Source organism: Oncorhynchus keta, chromosome 10, assembly GCF_023373465.1.
Source record: "Oncorhynchus keta strain PuntledgeMale-10-30-2019 chromosome 10, Oket_V2, whole genome shotgun sequence".
Lineage (NCBI taxonomy): Eukaryota > Metazoa > Chordata > Actinopteri > Salmoniformes > Salmonidae > Oncorhynchus > Oncorhynchus keta.
In genome coordinates this window covers 11,522,177-11,540,461 of record NC_068430.1, presented here as the reverse complement: position 1 = coordinate 11,540,461, position 18,285 = coordinate 11,522,177, and the positions used below count along the sequence as shown (strand labels likewise).

The following is an 18,285-nucleotide window of genomic DNA, read 5'->3' as shown; positions in this document are numbered from 1 at the left end:
AATGTGTTGGAGTGGGTGGTTCTGTTCACACTGGGCAATGGTTTTTACAAATGGTACAGTAGACCTTACACCTTCTCTTCCCATTTTTTTTATTTTAATCTCCCTCTCCTTGCCCCCTCCTCATCTCATCCCTCTCTCCCTTATTAATTCTCTCCTTATCCATATCCTCCTCGTCATCCCTCTCCTCGTCCCTCTCCTCGTCATCCCTCTCCTCGTCATCCCTCTCCTCGTCATCCCTCTCCTCGTCATCCCTCTCCTCGTCATCCCTCCTCCTCGTCATCCCTCTCCTCCTCGTCATCCCTCTCCTCCTCGTCATCCCTCTCCTCCTCGTCATCCCTCTCCTCCTCGTCATCCCTCTCCTCCTCGTCATCCCTCTCCTCCTCGTCATCCCTCTCCTCCTCGTCATCCCTCTCCTCCTCGTCATCCCTCTCCTCCTCGTCATCCCTCTCCTCCTCGTCATCCCTCTCCTCCTCGTCATCCCTCTCCTCCTCGTCGTCCCTCTCCTCGTCCCTCTTCTCCTCGTCCCTCTTCTCCTCGTCATCCCTCTCCTCGTCCCTCTTCTCCTCGTCATCCCTCTCCTCGTCCCTCTTCTCCTCGTCCCTCTTCTCCTCGTCATCCCTCTCCTCGTCCCTCTTCTCCTCGTCCCTCTTCTCCTCGTCCCTCTTCTCCTCGTCATCCCTCTCCTCGCCCCTCTTCTCCTCGTCGTCCCTCTTCTCCTCATCGTCCCTCTCCTCCCGTCGTCTCTCTCCTCTCGTCCCTGCCCCTCTCCTCTCGTCCCTGCCCCTCTCCTCTCGTTGTCTCTCCTCTCGTCCTTGCCCCTCGCGTCGTCTCTCTCCTCTCGTCGTCTCTCTCCTCTCGTCCTTGCCCCTCTCGTCGTCTCTCTCCTCTCGTCCTTGCCCCTCTCGTCGTCTCTCTCCTCTCGTCCTTGCCCCTCTCGTCGTCTCTCTCCTCTCGTCCTTGCCCCTCTCGTCGTCTCTCTCCTCTCGTCCTTGCTTCTCTCGTCGTCTCTCTCCTCTCGTCGTCTCTCTCCTCTCTTCCTTGCCCCTCTCGTCGTCTCTCTCCTCTCGTCCTTGCCCCTCTCGTCGTCTCTCTCTCATCCTTGCCCCTCTCCTCTCGTTTCTCTCCTCGTCCTTCTCCTCTCATCCTTGCCCCTCTCGTCATCTCTCTCCTCTCATCCTTGCCCCTCTCCTCTCGTCTCTCTCCTCTCATCGCCCTCCTCTTCTCGTCCTTGCCCCTCTCGTCGTTTCTCTCCTCGCCCCTCAGACGGTGAAGATGTCTAAGAACAAGAAGAAGAAGATGAAGAAGAAACAGAAGAAGCAGGCAGAGATGTTAGAGAAGAGGATTCAGGAGATGGAGGGAGCGCCGGAAGGAGGAGAGGAAGAGGAGGAGGGGGAGGAAGAGACCACCGCAGACACCCCCCCGCCCTCGTCTGACACGCTACAGGACACGGCTAATGATTTCACAGCAGGTAAACCCACCCGGGGACTGTGCTTCACCTTTAATCTAGATCAGAACGATGCTGCGGACCTCTATTAGATTCTGTTTCCCTTTTTAAAGGAACTGAAAGGATATGTTTATTTTAACCATAAATCATGGGACCAGAGTTGGTGACCTGGAGCGTGTACATTAGGACACGCTACAGCAAAACATTTCTGCCAGTTCTTGCATAAGTTGACGTAGTCCCTTCCCTGTTTCAGGCCGTTTTCTTCCGTTTGGCGATCACTGCAGTGTATCGATTGCTATTCGTGTGACTGACTGACTGATCTGTTGCATTGACCCAGGTCCAGATAAACCGGAAGAGAAGCAGGAGGAGGAGGAGAGCAGGATGGAGGTGACCTGCAACGGCCACGCAGAGGAAGACACTGCAAGCCAGGAGGTACAGAGGACTGAGGAAGAAGAGGAGAAAGACGAAGAGGACCAACAGAAAGCCAACAAACTCAACGCCAGCACGGAGGGTCGGGACCTGCCGGTCAATGCAACTTACCCAGAGTACAACGGCAAAGGTCCCGGTGACCCACACGATCCCGGTACAGATGGTAAACAAGGGAGAGAGCAGGGGAAGGAGAGCGAGGTGGAGTGTAAACGACTAGAGATGGAGACTGAGGTGATGCCTGGAATAGAGGATGAAGAGGAGGAGGAGAGGAACGGTTAGTGGTGGAGAAGTGGCACTGTGCTGGGTACTTCATCAGGAAGCCGCAGCGTTCCAGAACATTCAGATGGAACAGAGGTGTCATGTAGATCACACGTCTCTCTAACATGTAGATTAAATGATCGTCAGATCTACTCCTTACGTGTCTTTCTGCAACATTCTGAATGTTTCACCTCACTGAATACACTCCAGCTGATGGTGCAGCGATATCTGTGGTGGTATCTGTGGTGGTATCTGTGGTGGTATCTGTGGTGGTATCTGTGGTGGTATCTGTAGGCGTGGTTAACTAGCTAGCCATTTCACATTGGTTACACCAGCCATTAGGCTGATAGGCTTGAAGTCATAAACAGCGCTGTGCTTGCAAAGAGCTGCTGGCAAAACGCAACAAAGTGCTGTTTGAATGAATGATTACGGGCCTGCTGCTGCTGAGTCAGACTGCTCTATCAAATCAGACTTAATTATAACATAATAACACACAGAAATACGAGCCTTTGGTCATTAATATGATAGAATCCGGAAACTATAATTTTGAAAACAAAACGTTTATTCTTTCAGTGAAATACAGAACCGTTCGGTATTTTATCTAACGGGTGGCATCCAGAAGTCTAAATATTCTTGTTACATTGCACAACGTTCAATGTTCTGTCATAATTATGTAAAATTCTGGCAAATTAGTTCGCAAAGAGCCAGGCAGCCCAAACTGTTGCATATACCCTGACTCTGCGTGCAATGAACGCAAGAGAAATGACACAATTTCACCTGGTTAATATTGCCTGCTAAACTGGATTAGTAGTTATAACTAGTGATTATGATTGATTGTTTTTTATAAGATAAGTTTAATGCTAGCTAACAATTTACCCTGGCTTCTACTGCATTCGCGTAACAGGCAGGCTACTCGTGGAGTGCAATGGTTAGAGCGTTGGACTAGTTAACTGTGCTGAGCTGACAAGGTGAAAATCTGTTGTTCTGCCCCTGAACAAGGCAGTTAACCCACTGTTTCTAGGCAGTCATTGAAAATAAGATTGTGCTCTTAACTGACTTGCCTAGTTAAATAAAAGGTGTAAAATATATATATATTTTCTTTTAAATAACCGGAAATTGGCGCCCAAAAATACAGATTTTCGATTGTAATGAAAACTTGAAATCGGCAGTAATTAATCGGCCATTCCGATTAATCGGTCGACCTCTAATCTGTAGTGGTATCTTGTAGTGGTATCTGTAGTGTTGTCTAGTGTTGTCTGTAGTGGTATCTGTAGTGTTGTCTGTAGGCGCGGTGGTATCTGTAGTGTTGTCTGTAGGCGCGGTGGTATCTGTAGTGTTGTCTAGTGTTGTCTGTAGTGGTATCTGTAGTGTTGTCTGTGAGCGCAGTGGTATCTGTAGTGTTGTCTGTGGGCGCAGTGGTATCTGTAGTGTTGTCTGTGGGCGCAGTGGTATCTGTAGTGTTGTCTGTAGGCGCGGTGGTATCTGTAGTGTTGTCTAGTGTTGTCTGTAGTGGTATCTGTAGTGTTGTCTGTAGGCGTGGTGGTATCTGTAGTGTTGTCTAGTGTTGTCTGTAGTGGTATCTGTAGTGTTGTCTAGTGTTGTCTGTAGTGGTATCTGTAGTGTTGTCTGTAGGCGCGGTGGTATCTGTAGTGTTGTCTGTAGGCGCGGTGGTATCTGTAGTGTTGTCTGTAGGCGCGGCGGTATCTGTGGGCGCGGTGGTATCTGTAGTGTTGTCTGTGGGCGCAGTGGTATCTGTAGTGTTGTCTGTGGGCGCAGTGGTATCTGTAGTGTTGTCTGTAGGTGCGGCGGTATCTGTAGTGTTGTCTGTGGACGCAGTGGTATCTGTAGTGTTGTCTGTGGGCGTAGTGGTATCTGTATTGTTGTCTGTAGGCGCGGCGGTATCTGTGGGCGCGGTGGTATCTGTAGCGTTGTCTGTGGGCGCAGTGGTATCTGTAGTGTTGTCTGTGGGCGCAGTGGTATCTGTAGTGTTGTCTGTAGGCGCGGCGGTATCTGTGGGCGCGGTGGTATCTGTAGCGTTGTCTGTGGGCGCAGTGGTATCTGTAGTGTTGTCTGTGGGCGCAGTGGTATCTGTAGTGTTGTCTGTGGGCGCAGTGGTATCTGTATTGTTGTCTGTGGGCGTAGTGGTATCTGTAGTTGTCTGTGGGCGTAGTGGTATCTGTAGTGTTGTCTGTGGGCGCAGTGGTATCTGTAGTGTTGTCTGTGGGCGTAGTGGTATCTGTAGTGTTGTCTGTGGGCGCAGTGGTATCTGTAGTGTTGTCTGTGGACGCAGTGGTATCTGTAGTGTTGTCTGTGGGCGTAGTGGTATCTGTAGTGTTGTCTGTGGGCGCAGTGGTATCTGTAGTGTTGTCTGTGGGCGCAGTGGTATCTGTAGTGTTATCTGTGGGCGCAGTGGTATCTGTAGTGTTGTCTGTGGGCGCAGTGGTATCTGTAGTGTTGTCTGTGGGCGCAGTGGTATCTGTAGTGTTGTCTGTGGGCGTAGTGGTATCTGTAGTGTTGTCTGTGGGCGTAGTGGTATCTGTAGTGTTGTCTGTGGGCGTAGTGGTATCTGTAGTGTTGTCTGTGGACGCAGTGGTATCTGTAGTGTTGTCTGTGGGCGTAGTGGTATCTGTAGTGTTATCTGTAGGCGAGGTGGTATCTGTAGTGTTGTCTGTGGGCACAGTGGTATCTGTAGTGTTGTCTGTGGGCGTAGTGGTATCTGTAGTGTTGTCTGTGGGCGTAGTGGTATCTGTAGTGTTGTCTGTGGACGCAGTGGTATCTGTAGTGTTGTCTGTGGGCGTAGTGGTATCTGTAGTGTTATCTGTAGGCGAGGTGGTATATTAGTCTCCCCACTAACCTCCTAAGTGCTTCTAATATCACCTCTTCGGTACTCTTTCAATCTCCTCTTCGTTTTCCTCCTCTCTTTCCTCTCTTCACAGGGACTTTTTGTTGACAGCACAATAAACTATACATATATATATACACATACATACATACATACATACATACATACATACATACATACATACATATGTATGTGTATATATATATGTATGTATGTGTATGTATGTATGTGTATATATATATGTATGTATGTATGTGTATATATATGTATGTATGTATGTATGTATGTATGTATGTATGTATGTATGTATGTATGTATGTATGTATGTATGTATGTATGTATGTATGTATGTATGTACTGCTCAAAAAAATAAAGGGAACACTAAAATAACATGTCCTAGGTCTGAATGAATGAAATATTCTTAAGTACTTTTTTCTTTACATAGTTGAATGTGCTGACAACAAAATCACACAAAAATTATCAATGGAAATCAAATTTATCAACCCATGGAGGTCTGGATTTGGAGTCACACTCAAAATTAAAGTGGAAAACCACACTACAGGCTGATCCAACTTTGATGTAATGTCCTTAAAACAAGTCAAAATGAGGCTCACTAGTGTGTGTGGCCTCCACATGCCTGAATGACCTCCCTACAACGCCTGGGCATGCTCCTGATGAGGTGGCGGATGGTCTCCTGAGGGATCTCCTCCCAGACCTGGACTAAAGCATCCGCCAACTCCTGGACAGTCTGTGGTGCAGTCTGTTGGTGGATGGAGCGAGACATGATGTCCCAGATGTGCTCAGTTGGATTCAGGTCTGGGGAACGGGCGGGCCAGTCCATAGCATCAATGCCTTCCTCTTGCAGGAACTGCTGACACACTCCAGCCGCATGAGGTCTAGCATTGTCTTGCATTAGGAGGAACCCAGGGCCAACCGCACCAGCATATGGTCTCACAAGGGGTCTGAGGATCTCATCTCGGTACTTAATGGCAGTCAGGCTACCTCTGGCGAGCACATGGAGGAAAGAAATGCCACCCCACACCATGACTGACCCTAACCCTAACCCACCGCCAAACCGGTCATGATGGAGGATGTTGCAGGCAGCAGAACGTTCTCCACGGCGTCTCCAGACAGTCACGTCTGTCACGTGCTCAGAGTGAACCTGCTTTCATCTGTGAAGAGCACAGGGTGCCAGTGGCGAATTTGCCAATCTTGGTGTTCTCTGGCAAATGCCAAACGTCCTGCACGGTGTTGGGCTGTAAGCACAACCCCCACCTGTGGACGTCGGGCCCTCATACCATCCTCATGGAGTCTGTTTCTGACCGTTTGAGCAGACACATGCACATTTGTGGCCTGCTGGAGGTCATTTTGCGGGGCTCTGGCAGTGCTCCTCCTTGCACAAAGTTGGAGGTAGCGGTCCTGCTGCTGGGTTGTTGCCCTCCTACGGCCTCCTCCACGTCTACTGATGTACTGGCCTGTCTCCTGGTAGCGCCTCCATGCTCTGGACACTACGCTGACAGACACAGCAAACCTTCTTGCCACAGCTTGCATTAATGTGCCATCCTGGATGAGCTGCACTACCTGAGCCACTTGTGTGGGTTGTAGACTCCGTCTCATGCTACCACTAGAGTGAAAGCACCGCCAGCATTCAAAAGTGACCAAAACATCAGCCAGGAAGCATAGGAACTGAGAAGTGGTCTGTCACAGAACAGAACCACCGAGTGCTGAAGCGAGTCAAAATTGTCTGTACTCTTTTGCAACATTCACTAGCGAGTTCCAAACCGCCTCTGGAAGCAACGTCAGCACAATAACTGTTCGTTGGGAGCTTCATGGAAACGCGTTCTCAGGAGTGATAAATCACGCTTCACCATCTGGAAGTCCTACGGACTAATCTGTGTTGCCAGGAGAACGCTAACTGCCCCAATGCAAAGTACCAACTGTAAAGTTAGGTGGAGGAGGAGTAATGGTCTGGGGCTGGTTTTCATGGTTCGGGCTAGGTCCTTTAGTTCCAGTGAAGGGAAATATTGACATTCTAGATGACTGTGCTTCCAACTTTGTGGCTAGTTTGGGAAAGGCCCTTTCCTGTTTCAGAATGACAATTCATTTTTTTTATTTGACCTTTTATTTGACTAGGCAAGTCAGATAAGAACAAATAAAAACAATTCAATGACTGCATAGGAACAGTGGGTTAACTGCCTGTTCAGGGAAAGAAGGGCAGATTTTTACCATGTCGGGGATTCGATCTTGCAACCTTTCGGTTACTAGTCCAACGCTCTAACCACTAGGCTACCTGCCGCCTCGTGCACAAAGCGAGGTCCGTGGAGAAATGTTTTGTCAAGATTGGTGTGGAGGAACTTCACTGGCTTGCACAGAGCCCTGACCTCAACCCCATCGAACACCTTTGGGATGAATTGGGACACCGACTGCACGCCAGGCCTAATCACCCAACATCAGGGCCCGACCTCACTAATGCTCTTGTGGCTGAATGGAAGAAAGTCCCTGCAGCAATATTCCAACATCTAGTAGAAAGCCTTCCCAGATGAGTGGAGGCTGTTATAGCAGCAATGTTCTAACATCTAGTGGAAAGCCTCCCCAGAAGAGTGGAGGCTGTTGTAGCAGCAATGTTCCAACATCTAGTGGAAAGCCTTCCCAGAAGAGTGGAGGCTGTTATAGCAGCAATGTTCCAACATCTAGTGGAAAGCCTTCCCAGAAGAGTGGAGGCTGTTATAGCAGCAATGTTCTAACATCTAGTGGAAAACCTTCCCAGAAGAGTGGAGGCTGTTATAGCAGCAATGTTCTAACATCTAGTGGAAAACCTTCCCAGAAGAGTGGAGGCTGTTATAGCAGCAAAGGGGGGAACAACTCCATATTAATGCCCATGATTTTGTTATGAGATGTTTGACGAGCAGCTGTCCACTTACTTTTGGTCATGTAGGTATGTTCTCTTGGCTAATGCATTGTGTTCCTCTCTCTTTGTCCATCTCTCTCGTCTCTAGATAAAGTAGCAGCAGGTAGTCTGTTGGTCAACCCTCTGGAACCTCTCAATGCAGACAAGATCCAGATCAAAATCGCTGACCTGGGGAACGCCTGCTGGGTGGTGAGTACATCAGACATTCTGAAAGATGGTGTTGAAATAGTGGTGGGTCGACTTGGCACCCATTCTGCAGTGGTGTATGTTCTGGAGGCAGTGGCTTAGACCACTGGACCACCCTAGGCCACTGGACCACCCTAGGCCACTGGACTACCCTGGACCACTGGACTACCCTAGACCACTGGACTACCCTAGACCACTGGACCACCCTAGGCCCCTGGACCACCCTAGGCCCCTGGACCACCCTAGGCCACTGGACCACCCTAGGCCACTGGACCACCCTAGGCCACTGGACCACCCTAGACCACTGGACCACCCTAGGCCACTGGACCACCCTAGGCCACTGGACCACCCTGGGCCACTGGACCACCCTGGGCCACTGGACCACCCTGGGCCACTGGACCACCCTAGACCAGACTGTTTAGAAACATTTAAATGCACCCTTCAATGCTTCCTACCTACATTAGTTTCACATTTCCACAAACTTCAAAGTGTTTCCTTTCAAGTGGTATCATGAATCAGCATATCCTTGCTTCAGGTCCTGAGCTACAGGCACTTAGATTTGGGTATGTTGTTTTCAGGCCAAAATTGAAAAGAAAAAAGGTTTTCATCCTTAGGAGGTTTTAATTTATTAATCAGGAAGTTTCACTTCTCATCGACTCCAGACGATCAGATGATGAAACTAATGACTGAATTAGCAACAGTTTTACTAACGCCAGTCATTTCAGATCAGTGAACCCTTTATCGGGGCGGCAGGGTAACCTAGTGGTTAGAGCGTTGGACTAGTAACCGGAAGGTTTCAAGTTCAAACCCCCGAGCTGACAAGGTACAAATCTGTCGTTCTGCCCCTGAACAGGCAGTTAACCCACTGTTCCTAGGCCGTCATTGAAAATAAGAATTTGTTCTTAACTGACTTGCCTGGTTAAATAAAGGTAAAAAAAATCAATCTCTCTGTCCTTTTCTCTCTCTCCATCCCTCAGCACAAACACTTTACAGATGACATACAAACTCGCCAGTACCGTTCTCTGGAGGTGTTGATGGGAGCGGGCTACGGGACGCCTGCTGATATCTGGAGTACTGCTGCTATGGTGGGTGAACACACACACACACACCCACTCCTCCTGCATGTAATATCAACCCAAAACCTGCCTGTCTATGTTCCTGTCAGTTGAAATGAACGTGGAATGTTTCTGTGTTCCTGTCAGTTGAAATGATTGTGGAATGTTTCTGTGTTCCTGTCAGTTGAAATGAACGTGGAATGTTTCTGTGTTCCTGTCAGTTGAAATGAATGTGGAATGTTTCTGTGTTCCTGTCTGTTGAAATGAATGTGGAATGTTTCTGTGTTCCTGTCAGTTGAAATGAACGTGGAATGTTTCTGTGTACCTGTCAGTTGAAATGAATGTGGAATGTTTCTGTGTTCCTGTCAGTTGAAATGAACGTGGAATGTTTCTGTGTTCCTGTCAGTTGAAATGAATGTGGAATGTTTCTGTGTTCCTGTCAGTTGAAATGAACGTGGAATGTTTCTGTGTTCCTGTCAGTTGAAATGAACGTGGAATGTTTCTGTGTACCTGTCAGTTGAAATGAATGTGGAATGTTTCTGTGTTCCTGTCAGTTGAAATGAACGTGGAATGTTTCTGTGTTCCTGTCAGTTGAAATGAACGTGGAATGTTTCTGTGTTCCTGTCAGTTGAAATGAACGTGGAATGTTTCTGTGTTCCTGTCAGTTGAAATGAACGTGGAATGTTTCTGTGTTCCTGTCAGTTGAAATGAACGTGGAATGTTTCTGTGTTCCTGTCAGTTGAAATGAACGTGGAATGTTTCTGTGTTCCTGTCAGTTGAAATGAACGTGGAATGTTTCTGTGTTCCTGTCAGTTGAAATGAACGTGGAATGTTTCTGTGTTCCTGTCAATTGAAATGAACGTGGAATGTTTCTGTGTTCCTGTCAGTTGAAATGAAAGTCATTTCACTGCTCCACAAAAAAGGAATGCCTGTTACAACTTACAAATACAAGCATGTTTAATAAATGGGTTAGTTTCCTAAGGAGGTCCCCCAGGAACTTGAAACACCTCACTAAATGTATAGCCTCAGTAAGTGTAACTCGCCTAGCAGACAGTGCTTTGATATGGGCTTGTATTGAGCTGCCCGGCTGGCTAGTCATCAGTCTACCCTGTCTGGTATGACTGAGCGTTTCAAAACAACAATAAGGGCTGGCTATGGTCTAGTTCATTAGTTACATACACAGCCGCATAAAGGAGAGCGTTCCCTGAAGGACACACACACAGGAGATCAGCCGTCCTTGAAGGGCAGGAGGAGTGTGCTGACATTCAGAAGGCAGTAAAACCACAAAGGAATGTGAGATGTTATGGAGGGAAAACACAGAGGACAGGACAGTAATGGTACAAGGACAAGTTATTTTGACTGTGTTTATACAGTGTGTTTTATATGAACCGTTGTGACTGTGTGTTTTAACCAGGCCTTTGAGCTGGCTACAGGGGACTACCTGTTTGAGCCTCACTCCGGACAGGACTACACCAGAGATGAAGGCATGTTCCACCCCTCCCCTTCTTATTTAAATCTTACAGATTGCACCTTTAAAAGTCTGTCATATTTTGTACCTCAAAGTTAGGGACCGTGTGTTTTGAGCGATTTATGTGACACAGCAAGATTTTATCCTGCATTTTAAGCTTAATCAAGAAGTGAAAATTACCCCAAAACGAAAAGCAATTGTCTGAGGTGCAAGACAGTCTGACATAAAAAGAAAAGGGGTCCGTTTGAAAATTTAAAAAAAAAAGATTTTTAAATAAATCCAACTATGTCATGTTTGCACAGAACACAGGGCCCTACTTTAGACACTGGCATCCCATGTCATCCTGCTGCTGTCTCCCTGAGGAGGATTCTGGATGTCTGTGTCTTATTCACTCCTCCTCTCCCTCTCTTCATCCTGTGTGTAGACCACATCGCGCTGATCATTGAGCTGCTGGGTAAAGTTCCTAGGAAGCTGATCCTAGCAGGAAAATACTCCAAGGAATTCTTCACCAAGAAAGGTAAACAAACGTTACATCTGCTGTTTCTTACTGTGTTTGTGTTGTCTGTTAGTGTGTGTGATGTTTTTCTGTCTTTTTGCTCTTTCCTATACAAGGTCTTTGCATAGGTAACTTTCTCGCTCAGTCCCATACATTACTCCCTGTTCACTCACGACTGCATGGCCAGGCACGACTCCAACACCATTAAGTTTGCCGATGACACAACAGTGGTAGGCCTGATCACCGACAACGATGAGACAGCCTATAGGGAGGAGGTCAGAGACCTGACTGTGTGGTGCAAGGACAACAACCTCTCCCTTAATCAAGACAAAGGAGATGATTGTGGACTACAGGAAAAGGAGGACCGAGCACGCCCCCATTCTCATCGACGGGACTGTAGTGGAGCAGGTTGAGAGCTTCAAGTTCCTTGGTGTCCACATCAACAACAAACTATCATGATCCAAACACACCAAGACGGTCATGAAGAGGTCACAACCAAGCCTATTCCCCCTCAGGAAACTGAAAAGATTTGACATGGGTCCTCAGATCCTCAAAAGGTTCTACAGCTGCACCATCGAGAGCATCCTGACTTGTTGCATCACTGCCTACTATGACTGCTTGGCCTCCGACCGCAAGGCCCTACAGAGGGTAGTGCGTATGGCCCAGTACATCACTGGTGCCAAGCTTCCTGCCATCCAGGACCTCTATACCAGGCGGTGTTACCCAAGTCATAGACTGTTCTCTCTGCTACCTAACGGCAAGCGGTACCGGAGCACCAAGTCTAGGTCCAGAAGGCTTTTTAACAGCTTCTATACCCCCAAGTCATAAGACTCCTGAACAACTAATTCCCCCCCCTCCCCCATTTTTACGCTGCAGCTCCTCTGTTTATTATCTATGGTCACTTTACTTACTCTACCGACATGTACATTTTACCTCGACTAACCAGTGCCCCTGCACACTGACACTACTGGTACCCCGCTGTATCTCGACTAACCAGTGCCCCCGCACACTGACACTACTGGTACCCCACTGTATCTCGACTAACCAGTGCCCCCGCACACTGACACTACTGGTACCCCGCTGTATCTCGACTAACCAGTGCCCCTGCACACTGACACTACTGGTACCCCGCTGTATCTCGACTAACCAGTGCCCCCGCACACTGACACTACTGGTACCCCGCTGTATCTCGACTAACCAGTGCCCCTGCACACTGACACTACTGGTACCCCGCTGTATCTCGACTAACCAGTGCCCCTGCACACTGACACTACTGGTACCCCACTGTATCTCGACTAACCAGTGCCCCCGCACACTGACACTACTGGTACCCCGCTGTATCTCGACTAACCAGTGCCCCGCACACTGACACTACTGGTACCCCGCTGTATCTCGACTAACCAGTGCCCCTGCACACTGACACTACTGGTACCCCGCTGTATCTCGACTAACCAGTGCCCCTGCACACTGACACTACTGGTACCCCGCTGTATCTCGACTAACCAGTGCCCCTGCACACTGACACTACTGGTACCCCGCTGTATCTCGACTAACCAGTGCCCCTGCACACTGACACTACTGGTACCCCACTGTATCTCGACTAACCAGTGCCCCTGCACACTGACACTACTGGTACCCCGCTGTATCTCGACTAACCAGTGCCCCTGCACACTGACACTACTGGTACCCCACTGTATCTCGACTAACCAGTGCCCCCGCACACTGACACTACTGGTACCCCGCTGTATCTCGACTAACCAGTGCCCCTGCACACTGACACTACTGGTACCCCGCTGTATCTCGACTAACCAGTGCCCCCCGCACACTGACACTACTGGTACCCCGCTGTATCTCGACTAACCAGTGCCCCCGCACACTGACACTACTGGTACCCCGCTGTATCTCGACTAACCAGTGCCCCCGCACACTGACACTACTGGTACCCCGCTGTATCTCGACTAACCAGTGCCCCGCACACTGACACTACTGGTACCCCGCTGTATCTCGACTAACCAGTGCCCCCGCACACTGACACTACTGGTACCCCGCTGTATCTCGACTAACCAGTGCCCCTGCACACTGACACTACTGGTACCCCGCTGTATCTCGACTAACCAGTGCCCCCGCACACTGACACTACTGGTACCCCGCTGTATCTCGACTAACCAGTGCCCCCGCACACTGACACTACTGGTACCCCGCTGTATCTCGACTAACCAGTGCCCCTGCACACTGACACTACTGGTACCCCGCTGTATCTCGACTAACCAGTGCCCCCGCACACTGACACTACTGGTACCCCGCTGTATCTCGACTAACCAGTGCCCCCGCACACTGACACTACTGGTACCCCGCTGTATCTCGACTAACCAGTGCCCCCGCACACTGACACTACTGGTACCCCGCTGTATCTCGACTAACCAGTGCCCCTGCACACTGACACTACTGGTACCCCGCTGTATCTCGACTAACCAGTGCCCCTGCACACTGACACTACTGGTACCCCGCTGTATCTCGACTAACCAGTGCCCCTGCACACTGACACTACTGGTACCCCGCTGTATCTCGACTAACCAGTGCCCCCGCACACTGACACTACTGGTACCCCACTGTATCTCGACTAACCAGTGCCCCCGCACACTGACACTACTGGTACCCCGCTGTATCTCGACTAACCAGTGCCCCCGCACACTGACACTACTGGTACCCCGCTGTATCTCGACTAACCAGTGCCCCCGCACACTGACACTACTGGTACCCCGCTGTATCTCGACTAACCAGTGCCCCCGCACACTGACACTACTGGTACCCCGCTGTATCTCGACTAACCAGTGCCCCTGCACACTGACACTACTGGTACCCCGCTGTATCTCGACTAACCAGTGCCCCCGCACACTGACACTACTGGTACCCCGCTGTATCTCGACTAACCAGTGCCCCCGCACACTGACACTACTGGTACCCCGCTGTATCTCGACTAACCAGTGCCCCCGCACACTGACACTACTGGTACCCCGCTGTATCTCGACTAACCAGTGCCCCCGCACACTGACACTACTGGTACCCCGCTGTATCTCGACTAACCAGTGCCCCTGCACACTGACACTACTGGTACCCCGCTGTATCTCGACTAACCAGTGCCCCCGCACACTGACACTACTGGTACCCCACTGTATCTCGACTAACCAGTGCCCCCGCACACTGACACTACTGGTACCCCGCTGTATCTCGACTAACCAGTGCCCCTGCACACTGACACTACTGGTACCCCGCTGTATCTCGACTAACCAGTGCCCCCGCACACTGACACTACTGGTACCCCACTGTATCTCGACTAACCAGTGCCCCTGCACACTGACACTACTGGTACCCCGCTGTATCTCGACTAACCAGTGCCCCGCACACTGACACTACTGGTACCCCGCTGTATCTCGACTAACCAGTGCCCCTGCACACTGACACTACTGGTACCCCGCTGTATCTCGACTAACCAGTGCCCCGCACACTGACACTACTGGTACCCCGCTGTATCTCGACTAACCAGTGCCCCTGCACACTGACACTACTGGTACCCCGCTGTATCTCGACTAACCAGTGCCCCCGCACACTGACACTACTGGTACCCCGCTGTATCTCGACTAACCAGTGCCCCTGCACACTGACACTACTGGTACCCCGCTGTATCTCGACTAACCAGTGCCCCCGCACACTGACACTACTGGTACCCCACTGTATCTCGACTAACCAGTGCCCCTGCACACTGACACTACTGGTACCCCGCTGTATCTTGCTATTGTTATTTTAATGTTGCTCTTTAAAGTATTTGTTCTTTTTCAATTTGATTATTTTTACTATATTTTTGTAAATATTTTCTTAACTGTGTTGTATTCGACGCATGTGACAAATCCAGTTTGATTTGATTTAAAGTTGAGCCTTGTCTACGTGTCTAAGACATACACTGTCTTTCCGCGGTATGTGTGGAGTTAACTCCCTCTCTCTGTGTAGGGGACCTCCGGCACATCACCAAGCTGAAGCCGTGGGGTCTGTTGGAGGTGTTGGTAGAGAAGTATGAGTGGTCTAAAGAGGAGGCAGCTACCTTCTCCAGCTTCCTGCTCCCAATGTTAGACCTGGTACCAGAGAAGAGAGCCACGGCTGCGGAGTGCCTCCGACACGCATGGATCGCCCCCTAGAGGATCCCCGGCGCTACCACAGCCACAAGCAGCACATATGCAGTACATACAGCCGGACGTGTACATAAACACACATTCAAACATACGTAAACACACACCTCAACGGAGAGCCAGGGCTTTCACTATGACTGCAACTCCACCTAGTGGTTCAACACACACACACACGGCTGAACACCCTCGTGTCCTCGGTATAATCCAGTAGAACTCTTATCTGTTCGTCTGTTATTTGGTTCCTTGTTTGAACTGACTGGATATCACTTGAGTATCAATGTCTTTTCTCTCTGTACCAACGATGACACCTAGGTAACTTTTTTTGTTCTGAGAATATCCTGTCTTTTTTTTAGTTTTTTGTCTTGTTTGATTGAATACACACCTGTCAGAGTTACATTTACATTTAAGTCATTTAGCAGACGCTCTTATCCAGAGCGACTTACAAATTGGAGTTAAGATCAGACCTCCAATGGATCATATCTCCAGAACACCAACTGTCTGTACCACTAGACTACCACATCAGAATGGTTTTTTTTTATGTACAGTATTGATAAGAGGTTAGTTTGGATCTTTATTTTGTGTTTGTGGGGAAGAGTAGCTGCCTAGAATACGATAAAGAAGGTTTGGACTGTCATAGATTCTAAGGATTCTCCATGAAATCTTCCTGAACTGGGAACCGATGTGAATGAACTGAAACTTCCTGAACGGAATGGAACCGTCTGGTCCCGTAAGATCGTCCCTGTCCTTCGGTGTCACGCTCCGGGTAGCAGCTTTGTAATAGCACTTCGCACAATGTGGGGATAGTACCATGAACCAAATGTAATGTACTACTTTCTGTTACCTGCATGGGTCCACAGACCATGACTAATGCTACTGAATAACCATGTTTCATATGTTCTCCTGTGGTGTTTAACGTTCCACACAAGGTTTGCCTCAGAAAAAAATAAAATAAATATGTGGGTGTTAGCTAGATGGTGTGATACAATATCATGACAATTTCCTACTTTCACAATATAATCAGAATACAGAATACTACTGTATCTGATTCAAGAACATCCGATTTTTATTTTCTATTCAGAAGGTCGTGGTTGCCTTCCAAAAATGTCCACCCTGTTCCCTATAAAGTTAGGAACAGGGTGCCATTTTGAACGGGCCCCTGTGTTGTACATATCTGTGCTCAAAACGTTGACCTTGGTTCTCTGCTTTCCCTCTACAGAACAGCTGCTGTTTCAACGGTGTACGTTTACACCGTTGAGAGGATGCTGTCTGTGTCCCAAATGGCACCCTATTCCCTACATAGGGCACTACTTTTGACCAGATTCTTAAGGGCCCAGTTCAAAAGTGGTGCACTATATAGGGAATAGGGTGCCACTTGGGACGGAGCATGTCTGCGTCGTTTCGGATGTCAACTGATGCCTTGAGACGCATTTGCTAGTTTTTTGCTGCATTTTAAAACATATTTTCATACTGATGTTGCCCCGCTTGCAGTGGTCTGCTGTTTTAACTGCATCAAAGAGAAACTACATTGTGGATTGTAATAATAATGAGGCTGGAATAAGGCTTTGAAGGCTCTCCCCCCCTCCCCTGTTGCTCTTTTTCTACAAGCCTCTTTCCCTTCTCTCTTTCCCTGACCGCCTCTTCCTCCTCTGCCTTTGATTGTTTACTGCTAAATCGAGCCTCTTTTCTGTACTTAATAAAAAATGAACATTTTAAAAATGGCTGACTTGTAATTGTTAGGATGCTGTATAATATTTTCTAGATTCCAGTAAAACATCTTTTGCCGATGTGTCAAATGTTTGCTAATTTAGGGGTGCGAGGTACCCGATGCTTGGTGGGTGAAAGTTGTCTGTTCAGAGGGTCCATGGTTCGAGCCCAGGTTGGGGAAAGGAAAAGGACTGAAGAAACGTGATTACACGCGATCGGCAAATATTAGTCTGGGACATTTTTATTATCTGTCTACATGAATTATTGTAAAGTGGTCCTTGTATCGGAGTTTATATTGCCTCTCAACTAGCTGGGCTTTACTCTATCAACACCACTTCTGAGCCTTCACTCATGTTAATGTAGTATGTCTGTGGTCGATGACCTCAGGCTGCCTCTGAAACAGTTCTCTCTGACTGTTACATCATGGGGGCATTCTCTTCCAGACAGGTGGCCTCACTCGTGTGCGACGCTCGTTCCTCAACCGACAGTGAGGGCAGGCTGTCATGCGATCTGATGCAAGACAATACTATTGGAGTGGTATTTGTGGTTATTACACACTAGTTAGTGGTATTCACAACATTTTACACACTGGTATCTGTTAGTACACCACGGACATTCAACAGTAACTACTGCACTGAAGAAACTACATGACTAAAGTTTGGTCATGTTGAAGACTCTGAGGAAGATACGTAATCATTAGTGGTTTGGATGAGTATCCAAATGACTAGAACTGCAGGGGGCAAAGTTAAAAGCTAAAATATGATTTCTCTACATCCTGTGTGGGCTAGACACACCTCGTTCTCTTCTGAATGGAACTGAGTGTACAAAACATTAGGAACACCTGCTCTTTCTATGATAAAAAATATGATTTCTCTATTACATCCTCTGTGCAAGACTAGCCTCGTTCTCTTCTGAATGGAACCGAGTGCACAAAACATTAGGAACACCTGCTCTTTCTATGATAAAAAATATGATTTCTCTATTACATCCTCTGTGCAAGACTAGCCTCGTTCTCTTCTGAATGGAACATGCACTGAGTGTACAAAACATTAGGAACACTTGCTCTTTCTATGAAAGACTGACCAGGTGACAGCTATGATCCCTTATTGATGTCACTTGTTAAATCCACTTCACTCTAGATCAGGGATGGGCAGCTGGTGGCCTGCGTACCAATGAGTAAAAAAATAAAATAATTTAAATGCAAAAATAAGTTCCGGCTTCCCAAGTGGCACAGCAGTCTAAGGAACTGCATCGCAGTGATTGAGGCATCACTACAGACCCGGGTTCGATCCCAGGCGGTGTCCAATAGGGCGG

The 18,285-nt window shown here is 48.4% G+C and overlaps 2 protein-coding genes and 1 long non-coding RNA gene across 6 annotated transcripts in view; 1 reads left to right on the top strand and 2 right to left on the bottom strand.

Moving 5' to 3' along the window:
• The window catches only part of LOC118378669 (SRSF protein kinase 1-like), a 75,836-nt gene extending 58,853 nt beyond the window's left edge, over nucleotides 1–16,983 (top strand). For 3 of the 4 annotated variants that reach the window (XM_052526480.1, XM_052526479.1, XM_052526481.1), the window contains 7 exons: nucleotides 1,264–1,468; nucleotides 1,782–2,147; nucleotides 7,970–8,070; nucleotides 9,045–9,152; nucleotides 10,537–10,606; nucleotides 11,015–11,107; nucleotides 15,092–16,983. In XM_052526480.1, coding sequence (XP_052382440.1) covers nucleotides 1,264–1,468; nucleotides 1,782–2,147; nucleotides 7,970–8,070; nucleotides 9,045–9,152; nucleotides 10,537–10,606; nucleotides 11,015–11,107; nucleotides 15,092–15,276 — 1,128 coding nt within the window. In that variant the 3' untranslated portion in view covers nucleotides 15,277–16,983. The remainder of the gene's footprint in view (nucleotides 1–1,263; nucleotides 1,469–1,781; nucleotides 2,148–7,969; nucleotides 8,071–9,044; nucleotides 9,153–10,536; nucleotides 10,607–11,014; nucleotides 11,108–15,091) is intronic. The other variant, XM_052526482.1, reaches the window with a different exon arrangement.
• Nucleotides 189–1,257, bottom strand: LOC127932113 (cilia- and flagella-associated protein 251-like). The gene has a single exon (XM_052526489.1). It carries the CDS (start codon nucleotides 1,095–1,097, stop codon nucleotides 261–263), a length of 837 nt encoding a protein of 278 aa, XP_052382449.1. The 5' UTR covers nucleotides 1,098–1,257; the 3' UTR covers nucleotides 189–260.
• On the bottom strand, nucleotides 9,301–9,689 carry LOC127932116 (uncharacterized). Its single transcript, XR_008144133.1, has 3 exons — nucleotides 9,633–9,689; nucleotides 9,448–9,484; nucleotides 9,301–9,373 (listed from the first exon to the last, which is right to left on the bottom strand). It is a non-coding gene; the product is annotated as an uncharacterized LOC127932116 (long non-coding RNA).
• Nucleotides 16,984–18,285: the final 1,302 nt, after the last annotated feature.